The sequence below is a fragment of the Scyliorhinus torazame genome, chromosome 17 (genome assembly GCF_047496885.1).
Source record: "Scyliorhinus torazame isolate Kashiwa2021f chromosome 17, sScyTor2.1, whole genome shotgun sequence".
Classification (NCBI taxonomy): domain Eukaryota; kingdom Metazoa; phylum Chordata; class Chondrichthyes; order Carcharhiniformes; family Scyliorhinidae; genus Scyliorhinus; species Scyliorhinus torazame.
The window spans coordinates 160072124-160093154 of NC_092723.1; the positions used below are offsets into that span (position 1 = coordinate 160072124).

Below are 21031 nucleotides of genomic sequence, written 5' to 3' on the forward strand. Positions count from 1 at the left end.
GAAAACCCTCTGGGAACTCAGCAGTCGTGTTTGTATCTGAGGGTATGCACCCTTTTAATTAAAGCATCCGGTAATGACTTTGTTTTTAATGAATAATGCCAGAATATTATTGGTACACAGCCTCACAGTAATGGTAATGAGATATGTGGCAGACTAAAGTATGTGACTGCTATGAATGACTTTTTTCCTAAGTGTAAGCCAAAAATAGACCAGTCAGTCTCTGCTGGAAATAGAAGTTCCAGTATGCATGGTTGTAAAATACTTTAAAACATTTTTAATGAAAAAATAATAATCTATGGATTTGGTTGTCAAAAAGACAACTGTGCTTTTGCTGCTTTGCTCATGGAGTTATATAGGATGTACTGTGGGTAAAATTGTATGCAATATTTAGCAATAAGCTGTTTTGTCAGTATATAATGTCATAGACAGAAGTGTGTATGGGGTGAGCCTGGATTTCTATTTTGATAGCAGCTGTTACTTTCCCAGGCTGTAAATATAGTCTGCAAATAATGGAGGTATTTCTTTTGGGAGGGAATGTCGTTTTATTGGACAATTGAGATCTCCCCCCCCCCCTCCCTCCCTCCCTAAAGTCAATTACTTTATTTTCTCCAGTATTATACACAAAGTGTCTGCATTTAGACAGTGAATGTCTATAGGTGATTCATGAAGGACATCCCAACAAAACCTGACCCTATTCTCGTCTGACATCCAACAAGTGTGCCATTTCCAACTGGGAGTCACTGCGTAGTAATCAATGTTAGGAACCCTGGCTACTTTTCCTTTCCAGTCCAGAAATGCTCAGGCCGATTGTAGCACTCCCTACATCTGGCTAAACTGAGATCTGTTAATTTAACATTGATCAATACTGTAAGTAGGAATTTCTGATTTGGATGCCTCATTATCACACCAGGTGAAAACTGCAGAATGAAATACATTTCTCAATTTAGGATATAGCTTCTTTAATTTTGCCCTCCTCTGTTCCTGTAATATTTCCATGTCAGTGTTGGCTGACAGTTTGATTCCGGATATCTACCATGATCAGCCTTAATCTCCTATTGACGACATTTATAATCTTTATTAGTGTCACAAGTAAGCTTACATTAACACTGCAATGAAGTACTGTGAAAATACCCTAGTTGCCACACCTGTTCGGGTACACTGAGGGAGAATTCAGAATGTCCAAATTACCTAACAAGCACATCTTTCGGGACTTGTGGGAGGAAACCCACGCAGACACAGGGAGAACGTGCAGAATCCGCACAGACAGTGGCCCAAGCCGGGAATCAAACTCGGGTCTCTGGCGCTGTGAAGCAACAGTGCTAACCACTGTGCTACCGTGCCGCCCATCTAAGAACACACCCAGAGATGAGGGCTATCAGCTACTTGACATAAATTTTTTGGATTGAGTTGTAATATGTTCCTGGTACCAACTGGTTTCAGGAATTTTATGTTCGCGAGTCCAACTTTCTTTTGGACACTTTGATAGAGAGACGGTGTCACAGCAGTTAGCACTGCTGCCTTGCAGCGCCAGGTACCCGGATTCGATTCTGACCGTGGGTGACTATGTGTGGAGTTTGCACATTCTCCCAGTGTCTGCATGGGTTTCTTCTAGGTGCTCTGGTTTCTTCCCACAGTCCAGATTTGTGCGGGTTAGGTGGATTGGCCTTGCTAAATTGTCCCGTAGCCAAATTGTCCCGTAGCCTCCAAAGGTTAGGTGGGGTTTCGGGGATAGAGCGGGGGAGTGGCCTAGGTAGGATGCTCTTTCAGAGGATTGGTGCAGACTTGATGGGCCAAATAGTCCCTTCTGCTCTGTTACGATTCTATGGATTTTATTGAAGCACTTGGGTGCAGTCGAGACATTGAAACATATCTATGGCAATCTGAAACAACAGATAATTTGTTGTCTTGTTTCAGATCCTTCCAGTGGGTATTCATTGACATTATGGAGTGAGAAACGATGTTCCATTTACGCAGCATGGGGTTGGCTGGTAGGAATCTAAATACAATTGGCAGATTCACTGGCCACTTCCTGGACAGGAAACATATCAATGGTCACCATACCAGACCTCCTGTTCAGAGAAACCATAAACGATCCATAAGTTCAAGGTCAGTTGCTAAGGTATTTTAAGAAAGTTAGGTGGGGCATAGGGAAGCTTAATTTGAGAACGAGCTGACTATTTGCAGAGCGGTCCTTAGTCTGATTCAGTTCTGAAACTGACTAAAATGAGTTACGCCATCATATTGGATAATGTGGGCAAATCCTCAATGTAGGAAACATGGTATCAATTTAGTTAGAGGATTGTCCCAGCACCTCTTTGTGTCAAAAAACTAATGATTGGATTCTTTATTAGAGCCATTTTTGGCAACATAGTTCCAATTGTTGAATTTTACAGCTAATCAGATGGTCCCAAGCATTGACTTGGCTTTCCTACATTAGAGTGACTACACGTTGAGAGACCCTAAAAGGTGCAATTCAAATGCAGGTTTTCTTTGTATTTTATTTCGGGTTTGCTGTTTCCAATTGGGCGAAGGTGCAAGTGGGTGTGGAGAAATGATTCAGAATTCAAATAATCTCTCGCTTGATTTTTCTGTCTTGATAGGTACAATGCTATTTCAGGAAAATGGGTAGAAGATGAAGTATTCATGAAAATGGCAAAACAGGTAATACCACAATTTATTGTGTTAAAAAATTTTTTTAAAAAACTATTTCATGCAGCAATTATTGTTTTGAATCTTGCTGTTAAGTATTTTGCTTGCCTGCTATCATCTTACTGTATCATTAATCCAGTCAGAATGTAGGCAATAAGCAAAGTCCCAGTCCTTTGCCATTGCCAGTTCACAGCTGGGTTAGAAAAGTTGAATTAATCTGCTATGAGCAGCTCTTTACCTATCAGTGAGTCCGGTAAACACTAAAAAGGAAAAAACACACATCAATAACCTGCCAAGCAATCTGTATATCTGAGACGTGTAGAAATGCATTTTCTTGTTCAGCCTTATGGTCATATGCTTCACTCCAGAAAGGGAGATACCTCTGCAGTACTGAGGGAGCACTGCATTGCTGGAAGGTTAATACAGGGGGAAACCATATTGTTGGAGGTGGATTGGATGTGATGTTAAACCAAGGCCCCATCTGCACACTGATCCCAGAGCAGTATTCAAAGAAGAGCAGGAGGGAGTTCTCTCTCTGGTATCCCTCAACTAACATCACTAAAAAACAGATTTGTCATTGTGAGGCCTTGCTGTTTGCAAATTCACTGTCGTATTCCACTACATTACAATGGTGACTGCATTTCAAAAGTATTCATTTGGTGCTAAACTACTTTGAACATCCTGATATTATAATTTACATTGCATAAATGCAAATTTGATTTTTTTAATGGTAAGACATAGAATATATTTATAATATATGCTTTAGAGAAGTGTGGTTTGCTCCTCAAGCTGCAGAGTGAACATTAATGAAGTGTAGACTACGCATGTACTGTCATGTACAGCAAGTTCTCCAGGGACCCGGGTTTGATTCCCGGCTTGGGTCACTGGCTGTGTGGAGTCTGCACGTTCTCCCTGTGCCTGCGTGGGCTTCCTCCGGCTGCCCCGATTTCTCCCACAAGTCCTGAGAGATGTGCTTGTTAGGTGAAATGGACATTCTGAATTCCCCCTCTGTTTACCCGAACAGGCGCTGGAGTGTGTCGACCAAGGGATTTTCACAATAACTTCAGTGCAGTGTTAATATAAGCATCCTTGTGACAATAATAAAAATTACTATTTTTATTAAAGTTGTGATTTTCAGGAACGCAACCACAACTTTAATTGAGGTCTCTTTAAGTGAATAATGGGTTCCCATAGGAATCAATCAGTTCCATCAGACATTTCATGCCTGGAAAAACTAATGTACAAGTTGAAATATTTCTTTCATGTGTAGCACTGTGCATTCCTAGTTCAATAGCTTGAAAAATCAAATAAATCACTGAATACAACAGAAATAACATTGAAACTAGATAACATTAAATCACCCAAACAAGCTTTGAGAAGCACAGCTTCTGAGTCTCACCCACAGCACTCCTGAAACTCAGCCCAACTTTTTGCTTGTGCTCGCTCACGCGCTCTCTCTCATCCTCTCTCTCCTTACCCCACTCCTCCTTTCCCACTCTGCCTGTCTCTCTCTCTCTCTCGCCCCCACTTTCCCACTCTGCTGCCTGCCTCCCTTCCCGCTCTGTCTCTCCTCCTCTCTCTCTCTCTCTCTCTCTCTCTCTCTCTCTCTCTCTCTCTCTCTCTCTCTCTCTCTCTCTCTCTCTCTCTCTCTCTCTTTCACACACTCTCTCTCTTTCACACTCTCTCTCTCTCTCTCTCTCTCTCTCTCTCTCTCTCTCTCTCTCTCTCTCTCTCTCTCTCTCTCTCTCTCTCTCTCTCTCCCCCCCCCCCCCCAAAAGAAAAGTCTGGATCGCTTACTGACAGTCTGCAGGGGCCATTCCTCTTTCCTGGGCTGTTGATGGAGCTGGGAGTGGTGGGGGCCGCTCCATGGTCATATGTTACTCGCACTTCATTACCTGGCCGGTGGCCGGCAGCTTCCTGTCTCTGCCCTGTGCTCCAGAACCTTGGGCCTTACTCTTTTCCCACAGCCTTGACCTCCGTGACTAGGGTGGCGGACGGCCCAGATTACAGTGCATGTGGTGGGGGGTTGGCCCGAGTGCAGACTACCTAGATCCGAAATGGAAAAAGATCCTCAAGGTTAAACCGTGTTTAAGTAAAATAATGTTGAACGGGTGACTTAAAGTGAGGACTTAATGGAGAAAGATTCTTCACTTTTAATTAAGGCACAAATTAGCCTCATCTTTAGTGTTTGTTGCCATTTCTGTTCAATACAAAAGCAACTTTCAACCTGTTTTGACTTACTGTGAGAAACTAGGTGCATCGTCCTTCTCTCGTGGCAGTGATTCTTCTTGCTTGGGATATACCTTCAAATAGCTGTGGTGTGTGCACTGCTGGTTACCACGTTCCTTAACTTAATTTGAATGCTGGTTTTATGATTTTTAAAGTAAAGGAAAAGCTTGTGAAAGCTTCTCTAGAAATAAGTGCTTGACATTCATTGTACTTCCTTCTCCTTTTCAGAAAGTTTTACAGAAATTGCATAAGTAAGATTCATGTTTCCCTTTCAGCCTTTTGGTCGTGGCGCAATGCGGGAATGTTACAGAACGTAAGTTTTTTTTAAATATATTTGCTGTGCCATTGAATATTTAATGTAGGTGAGAATAGGCACAGAGGTCTGGGAATTCTGAGTGAAGTGAAGCTGTACATTTCTCACTGTTGCTCACTTCTGTTTGCTCTGGATGTACATTTATCATATGCTAGGGGGAGATGGTGGCACAGTGGTAATGTCATTTAGAGTAGTAATCCAGAGGCCCAGGCTAACGTTTTGGAGACATGGGTTAAGATTCAATTAATAAAATCTGGAAATTGGTGGCACAGTGGTTATCACTGCTGCCTACGGCACTGAGGACCCGGGTTCGATCCCGGCCCCGGGTCACTGTCTGTGTGGAGTTTGCACATTCTCCCCGTGTCTGTGGGTTTTACCCCCACAACCCAAAGAGGTGTAGGTTAAATGGATTGGCCACACTATATATATTTTTTAATTTAGTGTACCCAATTCATTTTTTTCCAAGTAAGGGGCAATTTAGCATGTTCAGTCCACCTACCTTGTGGGGGCGAAACCCACGCAAACATTGGGAGAATGTGCAAACTCCCCACGGACAGTGACCCAGAGCCGGGATCGAACCTGGGACCTCGGCGCTGTGAGCAGGGCTAACGCACTGAGCCACTGTGCTGCTCTTGGCCACACTATATTGCCCCTTAATTGGAAAAAGAAATAATTGGGTACTCTAAATATATTTTTTTAAATCTGGAAATAAAAGAGAGTTTTGGTAACAGTGACTTCTATTACTTGGTCATCAGCTAGTCTGGCACTGAATTACGCAGGCCAGGTAAACTCCAGTTTGCTGACAAATCAAAGCTGGGATGGTGGCGTGGCTATTACAGTCAAAATAATTTTCCCAGGCTAGTAGAATACACGAGGTGGCCAGAACTCTGGTTTATTGTTGCTTACTCCCTCTCCACTTGATTACCAACCAGTGAAGCTGAGGGAGTTGGGATACAGGAAGTATTGAGAAACCCGTTAACAGTTGGTGGATGTAGTAACTGATTACTTAGATTATTAAGAAAATTTTCCTCATTCAAGATTCCAAGAATTAAAAAAAAAACATTTCTATTTTTTAAAATTCATTTCTATTTTTTTTATTCATTTCATTCCAATTCATTTTTTCCAATTAAGGGGTAATTTAGTGTGGCCAATCCACCTTTGGGTTGTGGGGGCGAAACCCACGCAAACACTGGGAGAATGTGCAAACTCCACATGGACAGTGACCCAGAGCCGGGATCGAACCTGTGACCTCGACGCCATGAGGCAGCAGGGCTAACCCACTGTGCCACCGTGCTGCCCTAAGATTCCAAGAATTTAACAGTAAGAAGTCTTACAACACCAGGTTAAAGTCCAACAGGTTTGTTTCAAACACTAGCTTTTGGAGCTCCGTAAGCTAGTGTTTGAAACAAACCTGTTGGACTTTAACCTGGTGTTGTAAGACTTCTTACTGTGCTTACCCCAGTCCTACGTCGGCATCTCCACATCAAGAATTCAACAGCATAGGAAGAGGGAATTTCACCCATTACTCCAGGAGAAGTTTTCTACCTGAAATAATTCTGCACTGTCTCCTTACTCTGGCATTTCCCTGGATACTATTATATGTGCCTTTTTAATCATGTTTATTTTAAAATACAGTCGATGAGGATTTATTTTAGATTAGTATAGCTGTGTGGTATCTGGGATTTCTCCCTTGTTAGTAAATTAAATGAGTTGCTGATGTTTTGAAATTTGCAGACATGAGGCAGGACATTTCTCTAAATTAGTGTCTTTGTGTGCATGCAGTATTAATTTACAGTCAGCTCATAGCGCTGTGACACTACCTGCTTCAAAACCAACCGTAGAAACATGTAGGCAAACTCCATTTTGCCGTCATTTCCGCACTATATGAACTGAAATTTTGGCCTTTTGTTTATTTGGGTTGAATTATTTTTAAATAACTGTGCAGTAGAGCGTTGCATGTACTGTCTCTGTTTTGTTTTATAACTGGGCGTAGATTATACTGAGCATTAGAAGTAGCAAAGTGCCGCCCTAATTGTCTTTATTCATACGTAAGGTTTGAGTGTTGTCGCTGGGAATATTTATGTGGTTGTTGGGGAAGGAAATTTTGTTTTCACTCTGATGACACATTGTTGAGACTCACTTGAACCAGATACTGGAGCATCATCATCATCTGTTGAATCATGCCTTACAGAGAGGTCAACAGTTTCAGTAACGTTGCAGGGGTGTGGAGGAAATTAGTGAAAATTGGTTATGGGGAATATGGGGAAGAGGGGAACCAACACTAGAAAGTGGTAAAAAGGTACCTGCAGTGCATATTCAGGAAATTGCTCCTGAGAAATCAATGTAGAAAAGTAATGTGCAAAGTTGTCATAATTGCAAATTAGTTATCAGAGGCTACATTTTGTTGCTTTGCTTTTTTTAATCAGGAAGAAGCTTTCAAATTTCACACGTCACCAGCAGTGGAAAACCGCCTCCAATTATGTGGCAAAGCGCTACTTAGATTCTGTGGATCGTGATGTGTATTTTGAGGATGTACGACTTCAAATGGAAGCAAAGCTCTGGGGTGAAGAGTACAACCGGCACAAACCTCCAAAACAGGTGAAATAATAGATATTGGGACCACTAATCAGCAAATTCAGATCCCTTAATTGTGAATTCTGAACATGGGAATAGGGAGCAAACCATTCAGCTTCTGTAGCCTGTTCCACCATTCAATTTGATCATGGCTCATCGTTGTCTTAACTCTTATCAATCTGTCTTGGTTCTGTAATCCTTATTAACCTTGCATAACAAAATCTATCACCTTGGTCATCTCGAAACTCTTATGGTTTAGGGTCCATACACAATTGCAAATTGTCAACAGTAATGAATCCGTAACAAACAATTACAGGACAGGAAGCTAATTGGGAGTGGAAGTTCAAATCATGAAATATAAATACAGTCATCAGAATGCTAATCACATTATGACTGTGTTTTATTCAACTTTACATCTGTTTTTGTACTGACAGTGGCTACTGCTTGACTGCATGATACTGATTGCACTGCAGGATTAGCACCTCGTATGTAATTGCAATAATTGAATTTAAATCAAATTCAGCACTATACCAATAAAGAATAATTTGTGGATAGGAATGTTTTCAAGAAACACTGGAGTGACAGTGTGCTGATGTTTTAGTCATGTAAGTGGGATGTCCCCCTGACATAAAAAAGTGGCACAGTGGTTAGCACTGCTGCCTCACAGCGCCAGGAACCCAGGTTCAATTCTAGCCTTGTGTGACTCTCCCTGTGTCTGTGTGGGTTTCCTCCATGTGCTTCTGTTTCCTCCCACAGTCCAAAAGATGTGCAGGTTAGGTGGATTGCCCCTTAGTCTCCAGGGATGTGCAGGTTAGGTGGACTTATGGGGATAGGGCGGGAGAGTGGCATAGGTGGGATGTTCTTTCGGAGGGTCGGTGCAGACTCGATGGGCCGAATGCACTGGGATTCTATGAAAACCCATTCCATTTCAGCCTTATTTCAGTTCTGAAGAAGTCGTATTCGACCTGAAATGTTAATTGTTTTTCCCCCACAGAGGTTGCTAGACCTACTGAGTATTTGAAAATGAAATGAATGAAAATCGCTTATTGTCACAAGTAGGCTTCAAATGAAGTTACTGTGAAAAGCTCCTAGTCGCCACATTCCGGCACCTGTTCGAGGAGGCTGGTACGGGAATTGAACCCGCGCTGCTGGCCTGCATTGGTCTGCTTTAAAAGCCAGCTATTTAGCCTTGTGCTAAACCATCCTTTGTTTTTATTTCAGATTTCAAGTATCAGCAGTATTCTGCCTTTATTTATGTCCCCTTATTGTGTGTGCTGTTGATGAAGTCATACTGGTATCAAATTACTATTGTACAATCTGATGAAGACACAATAGTGGTGTGGGATCTGTATTACAAAATAAATTGTTTTTGAAATTGACAACAGCCCAGTCAGAGACACTACAGAAGTCACTTTCCTCTCTGCCATTCAACCACCATTCCTAGCCTTCTATATATGCTGCCTCTTAACGTATATGTTCCATGGACACTGACTATATTCTGGTTCCTTGTCCAACTAACAATTGTGCTCATTGCTACCCTGGCTGCGACCAAATGACTCGCCATTGACAACCTAGCCTGATCAAACCTAACCTCGATGGCTCAGTTCACTGCCGTCAGAAGAACTGTAGAGGTTATTGCTTGTCAAAATCTCCAGATTGGTGTTAAAATCTGGTGCCTTAAAATCAGAGCAGATCAGAGCAACATCCAATAAAAGTTGGCATTGTCTTCATTCTGCTGGAACATGTATTTTTGGTACATGTTCTCTCCTCATTAACTCTTATTGTGAAGGCGTGATCATGTTTGGTTGTTATGCCCTTGCTCAGAGGTTCAAGTGGCCTGTTAACACTCATTGTATAGTTTTCCACCATGTTAACCATGGCTCAATGGATAGCATGCTCGCCATTGAAGCTGAAAGCTGTGGGTTCAGGTTCCATTATCTAAACACAAGATCTTGGCCCACACACCAAGTGCAGTACTGAGTGAGTGCTGTACTATTAGAGGTGCCATCTTTTCGATGAGATGTTAAACTGAGGCCCCTGTTTCCCCCTTGAGTAGATGTGAAAGATCCCACTACGTTGTTTTGAAGAAGACCAGGAGTGTTCTCCAGGCGCCAAGGTCAATATTTATCCTTCAGCCACTGCCACTAAAACTGACTTATCTGCAAATGTATCTCAGTGTTGTGTGTGGGACCTTGCTGTGTGCAAATTGTCTGCCACATTTCCTGCAAACATTTCAAAGTTGCTTCATTGCTTGTTAAGCTCTTTGAGATATCTGAAATTGTGAAAGGTGGTATTTAACTTCAGGCCTTTCATTTTGCACAGGAAGGATTGATAACCAAATGCATGCTCCAGGGTGAGCCAGTGTTTCCAGGAGATGTTTGGGATGGGGCAGCATAGACGCAGGCAGCATATCTAACAAAAAATACTGCAAATGTAAAAATAATCACTCTTGAAGTTGTTTAGAAAGAATGTACTACACATTTTAAGTGCTTATTTATTTTGTCCTTCATAACAGGTTGACATTATGCAGATGTGTATTTTGGAGATGAAAGCCAGGCCTGGAAAGCCTCTGTACCATTTGGAACATTATATCGAGGGTAAATACATCAAATACAATTCCAACTCTGGCTTTGTAAGGGACGAAAATTTTCGCCTTACTCCACAGGTAAGTAATAGATTGGGGATAATGCAGAATAGATCAGTGCCCGTATCATACATTTCTAGATCATCTGTTCCAACCAGATAGAACTTTATTTGTACTGCCTTACTGAAGCTTGAAATTTCCCAACCAGAAAAGAGGTCTGTGTGTGTAGGATTGCACTATTTTCAAAGATATTTTTGAAGTCCCATGGGATTGAATGAAAGAAAATTATTGCCTTAAATTTAAGATCATAGTTTTAAAAAAGGAGTCTTGTTGTGCAATGTGTTTTCTGTCTGCAAAATCTATGGGCAAATACTATCTCAATGCCTGTGAATAAGCATGTTTACTTTGAATTGTGAAATACTCGTCGACTAAAATCAAACCCATTAACTAGTCCTTCCTTTAACCTTGTCATACAATTACAGGCATTTAGCCATTTCACCTTTGAACGCTCCGCACACCAGTTGATTGTTGTTGACATCCAGGGAGTGGGAGATTTGTACACCGATCCTCAGATTCATACGTTTGGTGGCACAGACTTTGGAGATGGCAATTTGGGTAATGTTTCTTTATAAACTAGCTAAACCTTCTACAAAGCACAGATTTGCCCACCGTTAGTGTATTGTGTTTAATTGTGGGCATCGCACTTCAGGAACAATGTCAAGTACTTGGAGAGAGTACAGAGGAGATGTACCAGATATTAAGGATGTACTTCATAAGAGCAGAAGTAGGCTGTTTGGCCTTGCAAACCTAATCTGCCATTCAACAAAATAATGATACCAGAGATGAGGGATTTCAGTTAAATGGAAAGACTAGAGATGCTGATGTAGTCATTCATAGAACAGTGAAACTTAAAGGGAGATTTGACTGAAGTGTTCAAAATTTTGGCTCATGACCCTCTGATACCTCATCCACGTGTGATTCCTGGACAGTGAATAATGGTGTGCTCGTCCCATGGGCACTGAGGCCAATTGAAATGCTTTCACTGCCCCAGTGGAGTGATTTAACTCAACACAGATTGAGGGACTGAACCGGAGTCTTTTCTGGTTGGTTTAGCTCAGCACTACACTACATGGTGCACTGCCCCATTGGACCATAAGACAGCCCACAATGCGATATCCTGAGGGTAAACAACAGTGTGTTCATTTTTGGAAATCGGTATACTGATCCTGCACTTTTCATTACAGGTGTGCGAGGGATGGCCTTGTTTTTCCATTCTCATGCTTGCAACAGTATTTGTAAGAAAATGGGACTTACACCATTTGATTTATCTCCTAAAGAAAAGGAAACATTGGAACATGCACAGAACCTACTGGTTAGCGCTTTATATAATAACTGTGTAGTCTGTTTGTGTGTCTCAATTCATGCCTGGAAGGCAATGGCTCTTGCTGGATGGCAGCTGTGGAATCTGACCAAGTGACTCTTTTCTGCATGTGAGCATCAAACATAGAGGGCACCACAACCAGACAGCCCCACACTGAGAGAAACTGTAACATTCTACTGAATGCTTCTAAATAATCTAAATCAGCCCACCGTGAAAATGAGACCTTCTGTATTGTTCAGTCTCAAATTGATGGGGCTTTGTTCAGTATCAAATTGATGGGGGTTTTATCCTGAAAGAAGAAAATGTTGGTGGACCTAGATGGCCACCAGAAATAGGACAAAGGAGGTGTGTGCACTAGATTTCAGAATCGTAAGAATGGAAACTTCTGGGGAGAGGAATTTGTAGGGCTGAAGGAGGAAAAGAGGCAGGGAGTGAGCTGAGGCTACAGAAGGATCTGCACAGAAGCATGAATATTTTAAATTGGAAGTGTTTGTTGAGGGGGAAGAGTGGGGCAAGGTGAAGGAGGCCAAATGGAGTCAGCTGGGACATAATGCTGGGTGAGTTAAAGGGGTAAGTGTTGGTGGTGTGTAGGTTAGAGAAGCAGAATTTTGGTTGATCTAGGTTTTGTGGAGGGTGGAAGATATGAGGTTGACCAGAAGAGTATTTGAATAGTTTGAGTCTGGAAATGACAGAAATGGATGATGGATTTTACAGCAAATATGTCAGGATTGGAGACAGGCGATGCTATGGTGTCAACAGCTGTCTGGGTGAGAAAGTTAACCTGCAAATGATTGAACTTAACGAAGTAAGAAAATACGCATTGCATGAAGTAATACTGGGCACTCGAACTCTGATCAGGAAAATGCTCTTCAACCCTCTTGATGTACATTTGTTTTATTCCTCATTTATGTGCAAATGGGTGTTCCTCTTTGAATAAGTAAGTTTCTGCCTTCCTTGAATCAGAAAACAGCCAAAACCGTCATTCGAGGCACGGAGGAAGTTTGTGGGAGCCCTCGAGTGAGGACCATCTCAGGCTCAAGACCTCCAATTCTGACACGACTCTCCGAGACCTCTGCCGATGAAAATATGAGCGATAGCATGTTTGACTCGCTCCCCTGCTCCCCATCATCTTGGTGGAACCTGAAAGAAAGCTATTTCGGAAAATCTCCAATGGGTAAAATCCATTTTCGTCCGTTGACTTTGTTAGAGCATAGCATGGGTGGTTTGGGCTAATTCGGTTGGGTAAGGATATTGAGGAATATGGAGTAAAATGCAGGTAAATGAATTTGGGGCACAAATCAGTCATGACCTGATTGACTGACAAAATAGGCTAAAGGGGCTGCCTGGCCGAGGATTATGCTTGCGCATTTCATATTTAGAATGGGGATAGATGCCAACAGGCAGGAGATTGTTAACATTATTTTTATATTGCATCACATTGGAAGTGACCATTGCTCTTTCAAAATCCTTATTCAAGGGAGGAAGAATTGAGTTGGTAGGAGTGTGTTCTTTCAATAATGTACAATTTAAGGAATTGTCTATGGGCTTTGATCTTTTTTTCCTCCAATTTTGCCTTCCTCCCCTCGCCCCATCTCCTTGCTCGGCAGTTGCTTAGAATTTGACATATTCAGGCACTTTATTTTTAGTGCATGGGTTTACTGGACTTTTTTAACCGTTGGGAGGGTTACATTCCATAGTCTGTTTTCTATGACTAGGTCAAGATGCTTCAAATAATGTAACATTCGGTTCCTTCTTTCTTCTAGGTTGGACATTATTTAATGAAGTTGATAATCTGGGTGATGAGCACAGTGATTCATTGGCTGAGAGAAGGGTAAGATCATATATAAATTGGGGTTGTTCTAATATGTAGTTTTGCATGTAATCTCTTTTTTAGAAACAACTTCAGGTATCTCTGTAATGTATGCGATTAACATGGCCTCTGCTTCAGCCTTTCAATTTCTTTTACTTATCTGCAATCTTTTTTTAATAAATTTAGAGTACCCAATTTTTATTTCCAATTAAGGGGCAATTTAGTGTGGCCAATCCACCTACACTGCACATGCTTGGATTGTGGGGGTGAAACACTGGGAGAATGTGCAACTTATCTGCAATCTTAATTAATTCTATGTTATGGTATATTCATTCACAACCATACATTATCCATTTGATATAGAATCAAAAGGAATTCTGTGGAATCAAAGGAAAGTAAATGGCCAAAATATATTGGTTCCAGTCAGACATTTTATTCACATTCAGTTGGTGCTGTGGAATGATAAAACTAATGTCTACCTTGTCCTGTTCCTCACAAATTAGTTTTTTAAAACCAGGTTTATATTTAACTGTTGCTAGTACTTTTCTCTAAGGAGATGTTTTTGTACATCCACGTTTTGTGCTCAAGTGTCTCCTGCCAATGCAATATGGCCACTGATACCCATCTATGCATTCTCATTGGTCTGCGCATGCGCAGAAATCCAATGATGTCACTGTTGGAGCCTGCAGCCTGGAACTCTGAATGGGAGAAGGAGGAAGAATGAGGAGAGGCAATATGGTCTAACATTCGCAGTAATTCACAATCCATTTACATTACTGTGTGTGTGGCGCGGCTCCAGGAAGCTGAGTGAGGGAAGGCGCAGCCTCCATAAACACAAAAGTCTTGCGTTACATAGTGAGACAGAGTTTGAAACACTGGCCAATAGAACTGCAGTAAAATATCCCACAAGGAAACTGTCTTATTTTCCCCGCCTGCAAATCCTTCTATCCCTGTAAAGGAGTTTCCAAAAGCCATTACTGTCAGTCCAGGATAGAAATTAACACCATTCCCTCTTCCTGCAGCCAGGGACAATGATAAGCGCACATGCACTCTGCTGCACATTGCCGTCTATAAAATGGTAAATGTTAACCTGGGCCTGCCATCAGCATATAACTCTGAAAGCACGGCTGTGGCAGCAAAAGCAGCCTTTTGTACTATCTCAAAATAAAGTTTAACTTCCTTTTTGACCGCCTGCCTTGCTTTGTTACATAACCATTTCAGTGCATAGTTTTGGAGACTACCTGAGCCTGCTTTGTAACAGTTCTCCTGTTCTGCTGTCAGATGTCTGAAAACGGTGGTGATAGTGGATGCCCCAGTGAGCGGAGGAGTGAACTGGAAGGGGAACCTGGAGATCGGGTAATGAGCAACTTACCATAATAAACGATAATGAGAAGGTTAGATAGAATAAATGTAGAGAATGTGTTCCCAGTGGTGTGGATGTCCACAATTAGGGGGCATAAATATAAGATGGTCACAATGGGCGGGATTTCCACACAATCAGCCACGAAGGATGGTCCGCATTGGCCAGCGGCAGGATCTTCTGGTCCCACCTTTATCAATGGGGTTTCCCGTTGAATGCACCCTATGCCGCTGGGAAACCCGCGGTTTGGGTGCACTGCTAGCGGGACCAGAGATCCCACCGGCATGAAGGCCAGAAAGGTCCGGCCAATATATCCAATGGGGAATTCAGGAGAAATTTCTTTACCTAGAGAGTGGTGAGAATGTGGAACATACCACAGGGAGCGGCTGGGGAAAATGGCATAGATGTATTTAAGGGAAAGCTAAATAAATATGCAAGGGAGAAAGAGGTAGAACGTTATGCTGATAGGGTGAGAGGAAGAGTAGTGAGTGGAGGATTGTGTGGAGTGCAAGCACTAGCACAGGTTCGCTGGACTGAATAGCTTATTCCTGTGCTATGGACTTTGTGCAACTATATTTAAAAAAATAAAATAAAATTAGAGTACCACATTTTTTTTGTTCCAATTAAGGGGCAATTTTAGCATGGCCAATCCACCTACTGTGCACATCTTTGGGTTGTGGGGGAGAAAGTGCAAACTCCACACGGACAGTGACCCGGGTCCTCATTGCTGTGAGGCAGCAGTGCTAACCACTGCACCACCACACTGCCCCTTTTGTATAACAATATCATCCCTTTCAAATCCACATTGTCTGCTGTTTCAACAGGGTCTCCCAGATCCCACCTTTATAATGACTATGCTGCAGAATTTCAAAACTGCAACAACAAATGAATTACAGTAAAGCTGTCCCAAAAAAGCTGTTGAGGCTCTGGTTTAAATTAAAATCTTCAACCCTGAGATTTGATAGACTTTAGTGAGGCAAGAAGATTGAGGGTTATGGAAACAGAGCTGCTAGGTTATACCAATCAAATTGAATGGTGAAACAGGTTAGAGGTGCTGAATGGTGTCCTCCTGTTCCAAACATCAAGAATCCATTGATTTATTAGTTACGCATAATTATATAACTTTGGGATAACAGCTCCTAAATGAAGCACTTGCTGTGGTCATAATTAATAACTTCCATTTTAAAACAAGCGTTTCTTGCACAAAGAGTTAACAAGTGCTGACCTACATGTTGTAGATTAAGAAGTGTTATAGTACACACCTTATATTGTTAGAGAATATGTTCAATATTAATTGCAACCAAATGTATTTGTAGAAGCCTCTGCCACTGCTGTGTGTGATCTTTTTTTTTTTTACAATTTTGTTTAGATTGATGCAAATATGCGAAGGTATTGCGAATCCGATGAAGACAGTCTTCGAAGGGTATGTAGTGCTGTATGTCACCCGAAGGGTTCGTTCATCAACATCTGTTGTGACTTTCAGTTCTCTTCCAGTGTACAATATGTCCCTTTGATGCATTAGATATGTATGTTTTTGTTGAAAGTTTCCTTTTTATTTAATTATGTTTCTTTACCTTAAAAAAAAAAAAAAAAATGCAAACCCCAATATGTAACAACCCTTAACGGTCCTCAGGCGCAGTCATAGGATTCAGCCGGTGATCATGCATGATTGCTTGGTTCTTGCATTTTATTGTGTTGTGTGCATTTTAATAATAATGCATGATTTATACAGATATGGCGCGGAAGGTTTCCCCCATTTGCCCACTAGGTATAAGCAGCACCAGGTGTAAACGATGCAGGCCAAGAAGGTGCAGGTTTGAGATTTGATCCCTGGTCTGTTCTGAGTTTCCAATTTTTAGCTGGAGTTGGAAGTGGTACAACTGTTTCCACTCGTCAGGGAAGGGGTAAACAGCCAGTGGTTCGTAAGAATTGCTTGTGAGTAGATGCTATGTGAGTACAGGACTTATTTTCTCAAGTAGCCTACTAATGTCCACTTCCACGTTCAAATGTGGAGTTACCAGGAGTTGATATTTATATTTATATTTTATTTTTTTAAACTTTCCAATGTAGGGGCAATTTAGCATGGCCAATCCACCTACCTTGCATATCTTTAGGTTGTGGGGGTAAGACCCACGCAGGCACATGGAGAATGTGCAAACTCCACACGGACAGTGACCCACGGCCGGTATTGAACCCGGATCCTCGGCGCCATGAGGCAGCAGTGCTAACTACTGCGCCACCGTGCTGCCCTGAGTTATTGATATTTATGTGACTGTGTCACAGCCACAGCTGGCTCCTGCAAAAGAGGGAGGAAGAAAATTAATGAAAATAGTTATAATCCAAATAATTCCCTGAAATTACACTTGCTTATTCTAGCCTGGCTATTGGACTCGCTCTGGAGCTTGTAGGGCTTTGACTTGAATCTGTGAAAGCAGAAGGTTCATTTAATGTCATGGGTATGGAATAGCTGGCTTAGACAATTGAAAATTAAATGATTTTACGCTGTGATTGAGTTTGTAAATGTGATTGCAATAAAGGTCTGCAGTGCACAGGATACAACTTGTAAAACAAGCAATCTATTTCCTAAACCTGATGAATGAATGCTTCACTATATGCAGATTGACAATGTGCAGGCTGATCTATTTTGTTGACAGAAATTCAAAGCCACTGCATTTACGTAGAGTGTAATTCTTATCATTCAGGATCACCACAACGAAGACAAATGGAATCAATACCACACGTCCAGGGCTTACATGCATCGGCCTTCCTGTGTCGCAGTTGAGGTGGAGCGACTAAATGCCATCAAGCAGGAAAAGAAAATAGGGAAGTCAATACTGGGCAAGGTAATTCCAACAGGGAATCTTCTGGTCGAAAGATTGAGGAGTCTATTTTGCACCGTTCAGTATGATAAATGGTATTTAGGCAACGCAAGTTGCAATATTGTTGGTTATTGGTACAGACTATTTAAGAGTCCAGACCACCAATATAAAGCACAACATTGTGTGCAAGGAGCTCGATGAGTGGAAGTAGATACAATATACCCCGATTATGTGTTTCTTAGAGGCCAGATGATACAGTGGTACAGTATTGGGACCTTGTTGGCTGCTCCTCCTCTTGTTGCGGGCCTGGATGAAGTCACTTTTTCTTTGCATTCTCACCCTTAACTTTACCTCATTTCCATAGCACTATATTGGGGAGGTTGGGGATTATAGGTCAACTACCATATCAATCTCCATGTCTAACTGAAGAGTTATGAAAGTGGATGTGATTAACCTCAAGTTTGCACAATTTTCTTCAATCGTTTCTCTCTGCTACAGTGTACAGAGTTAGATTATGATCACCCAGTCACTGTCCTCAATCATACAGTTCAACTTGACTCGGATGACTTTTCCTTCCTTATTGTTATCATAGGACAGCATGGTGGCGCAGTGGTTAGCACTGCTGCCTGATGGCACCGAGGTCCCGGGTTCGATCCCGGCTCTGGGTCACTGTCCACGTGGAGTTTGCACATTCTCCCCATGTTTGTGTGGGTTTCGCCCCCACAACCCAAAGATGTGCAGGGTAGGTGGATTGGCCACACTAAATTGCACCTTAATTGGAAAAAATGAATTGGGTATGCTAAATTTATAAATAAATAAATTGTTATAACTTTAACTTGTGTGTTTGGAACAATTATAACAGCTGTTTGCTGGAACAATCCATACACCCTTGCCTTTCCTTGTTTGTCTTCTGTCTTGCTGTAAATCACAAGCTAATTAATTACATTTCCCATACAGGTTCATTTGGCTATGGTACGTTATCATGAGGCTGGTCGACTCTGTGATAAACTGGAAGAATGGGATCGCAAGTCTGCTATCTTCCATCTTGAACATGCTGCACTTTGTGGGGAACTGGAAGCAATTGTTGCACTTGGCCTAATCTATCTGCAGTTGCCTCATCAAATCTTAACAGATGTCACTGTGGAGGTATGTTTGTTACTCTATCAACAACAAGATACCTGTAAAGCAGAGTTATGCATGGCATTATCTGCTGAAATGGAGGACTCTCCTCTGGTCACGAGCATTGTTTTAAAAAAAAAATGGAATATTGACTGCTGGGTCTTTCCATACCGTAGAGGATTATTCTTTCTGACCATTCAAGAAAAGTTTTTCTTAAAAATCCAGAGAGGTGAATATCTGGGGACAGTGGAGGCGACAGAGAGGGGTGCGGGGAGCCCTGGTGGGGTCCCCAATCAGGAACAACCATAGGTTCGCCCCAGGAAGAATGGATGGAGGATTTCAGAGCTGGTTCCAGTTGGGAATTAGGAGGGTGGGAGATTTATTTATAGATGGGACTTTTGCGAGCTTGGGAGCATTGGAGGAAAAGTATAAGTTGCCCCGGGGAAATTTCTTGAGATATATGCAGGTGAGGGCATTTACTAGACAACAGGTGAGGGAATTTCCATTGCTCCCGACACAGGGGATACAGGACAGGGTGCTTTCAGTGGTGTGGGTCGGAGAGGGCAAGGTGTCAGAGATTTACCGAGAGATGAGGGAAGAGGGGGAGGAGTCGGTGGGCGAACTAAAAGGAAAGTGGGAAGAAGAACTAGGGGAGGAGATAGAGGAGGGTATGTGGGCTGATGCCCTAAGCAGGGTAAATTCCTCTTCCTCATGCGCCAGGCTTAGCCTGATTCAATTTAAGGTGCTACATAGAGCACACATAACGGGAGCAAGATTGAGCAGGTTCTTTGGAGTGGAGGACAAATGTGGGAGGTGTGGCGGGAGCCCGGCAAACCACGCACATATGTTTTGGGCATGCCCGGCACTGGAAGGGTATTGGAAGGGAGTGACGGGAGTGATTTCGCGGGTGGTGAAGGCCCGGGTCAAACCAGGCTGGGGGTTAGCTCTATTTGGAGTTGCGGAAGAGCCGGGAGTGCAGGAGGCGAAAGAGGCCGACGTTGTGGCCTTTGCGTCCCTAGTAGCCCGGCGCAGGATCCTACTCATGTGGAAGGAGGCGAAACCCCCCGGACTGGAGGCCTGGGTAAATGATATGGCGGGGTTCATTAAACTGGAGCAGATAAAGTTTGCCCTGAGAGGATCGGCTCAAGGGTTCACCAGGCGGTGGCAGCCATTTCTCGACTACCTAGGGGAACGTTAGAGGGAAGACAGATGACCAGCAGCAGCAACCCAGGGGGAGGGGGGGGGGGGGGGGGGAGGGGGGGTTTAGTTTAGGTCAAAGATAAAGGGGTTTTGTTACTTGTGTATTGTTTAAAATTTCTGTATTGTTATTGTTGCGTTTGCTTTGTAAGAGGGGAAAAATTGTTGTTTGGGAAAAAAATTTCAATAAAACATTTATAAAAAAAATAAAAAAAAAATCCAGAGAGGTTAGAATGTGGAGCACGTTACGCCAAGGAGAGGGTGAAATTAATAGTGCATGATTTAAGGGATAACATGAGTGGGAAAAGAATTTAGCAACGTAAAAAATAGTAACAGAAATAGATGATGCAATCCCTTCGAACACGCCATTCAGCAAGATGATGGCCGATCATTTGAATAAACGTCACTTTCCTGCCCTATCCCTTGATTCTTTTAGCATCCAAAAGTTGATCTATTTATGTCTTGAGCATCCACAGCTCTCTGGGGTAGAGTATTCCAAAGATTCAAACTCTTTGAAGATTTTTTCCTTATCTCCCACCAAAATGATTGTCTCCTTATCCTGAGACCAGCTTCTATTTCTAGACTCTCTGCCTGGGGAATCAGCATCTACCCGGTTAAGTCCTCTAACAATTTTATATGTTTCAATGAGATTGTTTTTCATAAACTCTTAAAGAATTGAAGTTTGTAGGTTAACCTTCTCATCCCAGGAATCAATGTAATAAACCTTTGTTGCACCTCCACTAAGGCAGGTATATCGTCATTAGATAAAAATCCATAAAATTTCTACAGTGCAGAAGGAGGCCATTCAGCATATCGAGTCTGCAGTGACCCTCTGAAAGAGCACCCTACCTAGGCCCACTCCCCCGTGCTATCCCTGTAACCCCACCTAACCTACAGATCTTTGGACACTATGGGGTGGTTTTAGCATGGCCAATCCACCTAACCTGCACATCTTTGGAATGCAAATTCCACACAGTCACAAAGCCTGGAATCGAA

The 21031-nt window shown here is 42.3% G+C and overlaps 1 protein-coding gene across 7 annotated transcripts in view; it reads left to right on the forward strand.

Moving 5' to 3' along the window:
* Positions 1–21031, forward strand: part of eef2k (eukaryotic elongation factor 2 kinase) — an 85686-nt gene that overhangs the window by 42690 nt on the left and 21965 nt on the right. For all 7 annotated transcript variants that reach the window (XM_072481478.1, XM_072481485.1, XM_072481480.1 and 4 more), the window contains 12 exons: positions 2601–2661; positions 5154–5191; positions 7618–7789; positions 10281–10430; positions 10832–10964; positions 11594–11721; positions 12694–12904; positions 13494–13561; positions 14822–14896; positions 16270–16323; positions 17603–17743; positions 18677–18865. In XM_072481478.1, coding sequence (XP_072337579.1) covers positions 2601–2661; positions 5154–5191; positions 7618–7789; positions 10281–10430; positions 10832–10964; positions 11594–11721; positions 12694–12904; positions 13494–13561; positions 14822–14896; positions 16270–16323; positions 17603–17743; positions 18677–18865 — 1420 coding nt within the window. The remainder of the gene's footprint in view (positions 1–2600; positions 2662–5153; positions 5192–7617; positions 7790–10280; positions 10431–10831; positions 10965–11593; positions 11722–12693; positions 12905–13493; positions 13562–14821; positions 14897–16269; positions 16324–17602; positions 17744–18676; positions 18866–21031) is intronic.